Genomic DNA, 2,582 nt, shown 5'->3' on the forward strand with positions numbered 1-2,582 from the left:
GGAAATGCAAATCAAAAGCACTCTGAGATATCATTTCACCCCAGTTAGACTGGCTGTTATCCAAAAGACAGAATAACAAATGCTGGCAAGGATGCAGAGAAAGAGGAATCCTACACTGTTGGTGGGACGTAAATTGATGCAGCCATTGTGGAAAACAGTATGGAGGTTCCTCAGACAACTACACATAGAACTACCATATGATCCAGCAATCCCACTGCTGGGTACATACCCAAAGGAATGGAAATCATTATGTCGAAGGGATACCTGCACTCCCGTGTTCTTTGCAGCTCTATTTACAATAGCCAAGCATTGGAATCAACCTAAATACCCATCACCAGATGAGTGTATAATGAAAATGTGGTATATTTACACAATGGAATACTACTCTGCCATAAAAAATAAGAAAAAACCCTACCTTTCTGACCACATTTTTTACTACTCAATCCTGCCCTACTGGCTTCCTTGCTAACATATAGGCATGCTCTCCACTCCAATCCCCAGGATCTTTGCGTTTATTTTTCTCTCTTTCTGGAATGTTCTTCCCATAGGTGTCTCTGTGACTTAGGTCTTGTGATCTTTTCTAAAGTCTACAGGTCTTTACTAAGATGTTCTTTTCTCTGTGAGGCCCCCAATGACTGTCTCACTTAAAATTACAGTTCCTTCCCCACATACCCTTCTCACCCCACCCATCAGCACTTATCCTCTTTCTTGCTTTATTTCTTCCCATGGTACTTAACATTCTTGAACATATCCTGTGTTTTACTTATTTACCTTGGTGTGTATGTGTGTATTTTAAATATCTCTGTCCTTACTAGAATGTATATTTTACTAGAATATAATTTCCACAGGGCAGAAATTTTATTCATTTGTCTATCCTTATTTATTCATTTGTCCGTCCCCAGAACAGATGAGGCAATGAATGAGCATTAGAGCTAGAATTTGAATCTAGTTCTCTTTGACCTCATAGCTAAACTATGCTAACACTTGGCTTCTGTGTGTGTATGTTCATTTTATATACATATACCTCTATGCCAACTCCACCCCTACTCAAAAGCATTTCAAGTTGATACATTTTTATAAATTTTGTACATGTGGAGTATTCAATCCAGATGTATTTAATATTTAATCTTTTAGTGATAATAATGACTACTACATTCTGAAGTTTATCTTCAAATATAGCTGTGGCATATACTTTTATTACTTTTATTAAAAGTACGTGTGTGTGTGTAATGTTACTATATATTGTGCTACTATATATACTATATGCATATATGTGTTTTTAAACAGGTTATCAGGACACCCCATGGGAGAGATTTCGATGACTCTTTAGAAAGGTGTGAAGAGTATTTGAGCTCAAGGTCATGTAACAAGCCCCAGCATTCAGCAAGGACCTTACTAGTTCATTCAGCACCCTCTACAGTGCCGAAGCATTCTCCAAGCCCTGTGTTAAATAGAGCTTCTCTCAGGGAAAGGTAATGTGTGTCTCTCTTTCTGTACTAATCTTTGAATAATCAACATTAGAAAGGGAAGGCAGCAAGTATGCATGTGAAGTGATTATTTGTAAAAGTATGATTTGATTTTAAGAGGCTTGCTTAAGTTGTTTTTTTGGGGGATAAACATATTACATAGTGTTAGGTATTCCTCCCTAGCTCAGTTCTCTAAAAGTAAGTTTATTAACCAGATATGGGTCACTTTAACCCTAGTTAAATACTGTGGTTCTTAAAAGTGAGTAGAGTATGTGATAGTTTTAAGTAGGTTCACAGGAATTTAAGATTATAGACATGCTTTAAGTATAAAAATAGCATAGGTTATATTTTTCATTGGGTAATAATGGTGATCTATATGTTGTTGGTAGATGGTATCTAGTTTTCTTAAATAACCTCCCCCCAACTCTCCAAGAGAATCTTAATCATGGAAAGAAAGATTCCAGCTCTCCTAAAAATGGCTCGTTAACCAAAGTCAGATATTTGTTATAATTTGATTGTGAAAGAAACAATTTCTCTTCATATATATTTATCTATTTTAATGCGAATTGGAAATTTCTTGCCTCTGTCACAAGTAGTAACATAGAAAACAATGTTTTTGTCATAAATTTAAAAAAAATCATCCCTCGTTATTTAAAAAATTTTATAGAAATTTGAAAACTTAAGAGACACACTGTCAGCAACCTGGAAATAAGTTTATAGATGGTATCAAAAAACTAAAGTTGAACACTAAATTCCTATACATATCAGGGTCATGAAACATAATTAATAAAGATTTATTTAACTGTGGAGAATATATCAAAAGTTCAGGTCAAAACTGATGATTCAAACAAGAGTGTGTTAGTTCGGATACTGTAGTAAAACATCACTGTTCTGAACAGATTGTCTGTATCCTCATTAGTGTTGTAAGCATTTGGAATGGATGGAGACATGTTGGTGAACTCAGTCCTGAGATATGGAATTTTGATGAACTTTACTTCTAGTCTATTAGAAACATGCCTAAGGGGATCATTGAAACATTGGTATAGGTGCCCCCCCCCACACACACAGGAGTACACACACTATTTGTGTAAATATTCATTGAAATTAAATATGTTT

The 2,582-nt window shown here is 35.2% G+C and overlaps 1 protein-coding gene across 1 annotated transcript in view; it reads left to right on the forward strand.

The window, feature by feature from the left end:
* The window catches only part of LOC103581996 (spermatogenesis-associated protein 6-like), a gene marked incomplete at both ends in the record, with an annotated part of 24,100 nt that overhangs the window by 19,024 nt on the left and 2,494 nt on the right, over positions 1-2,582 (forward strand). Inside the window, one exon of the mRNA XM_008563687.1 lies at positions 1,288-1,472. Coding sequence (XP_008561909.1) covers positions 1,288-1,472 — 185 coding nt within the window. The remainder of the gene's footprint in view (positions 1-1,287; positions 1,473-2,582) is intronic.

This window comes from Galeopterus variegatus, unplaced genomic scaffold (genome assembly GCF_000696425.1).
Source record: "Galeopterus variegatus unplaced genomic scaffold, G_variegatus-3.0.2 Scaffold14537, whole genome shotgun sequence".
Taxonomy (NCBI): Eukaryota; Metazoa; Chordata; class Mammalia; order Dermoptera; family Cynocephalidae; genus Galeopterus; species Galeopterus variegatus.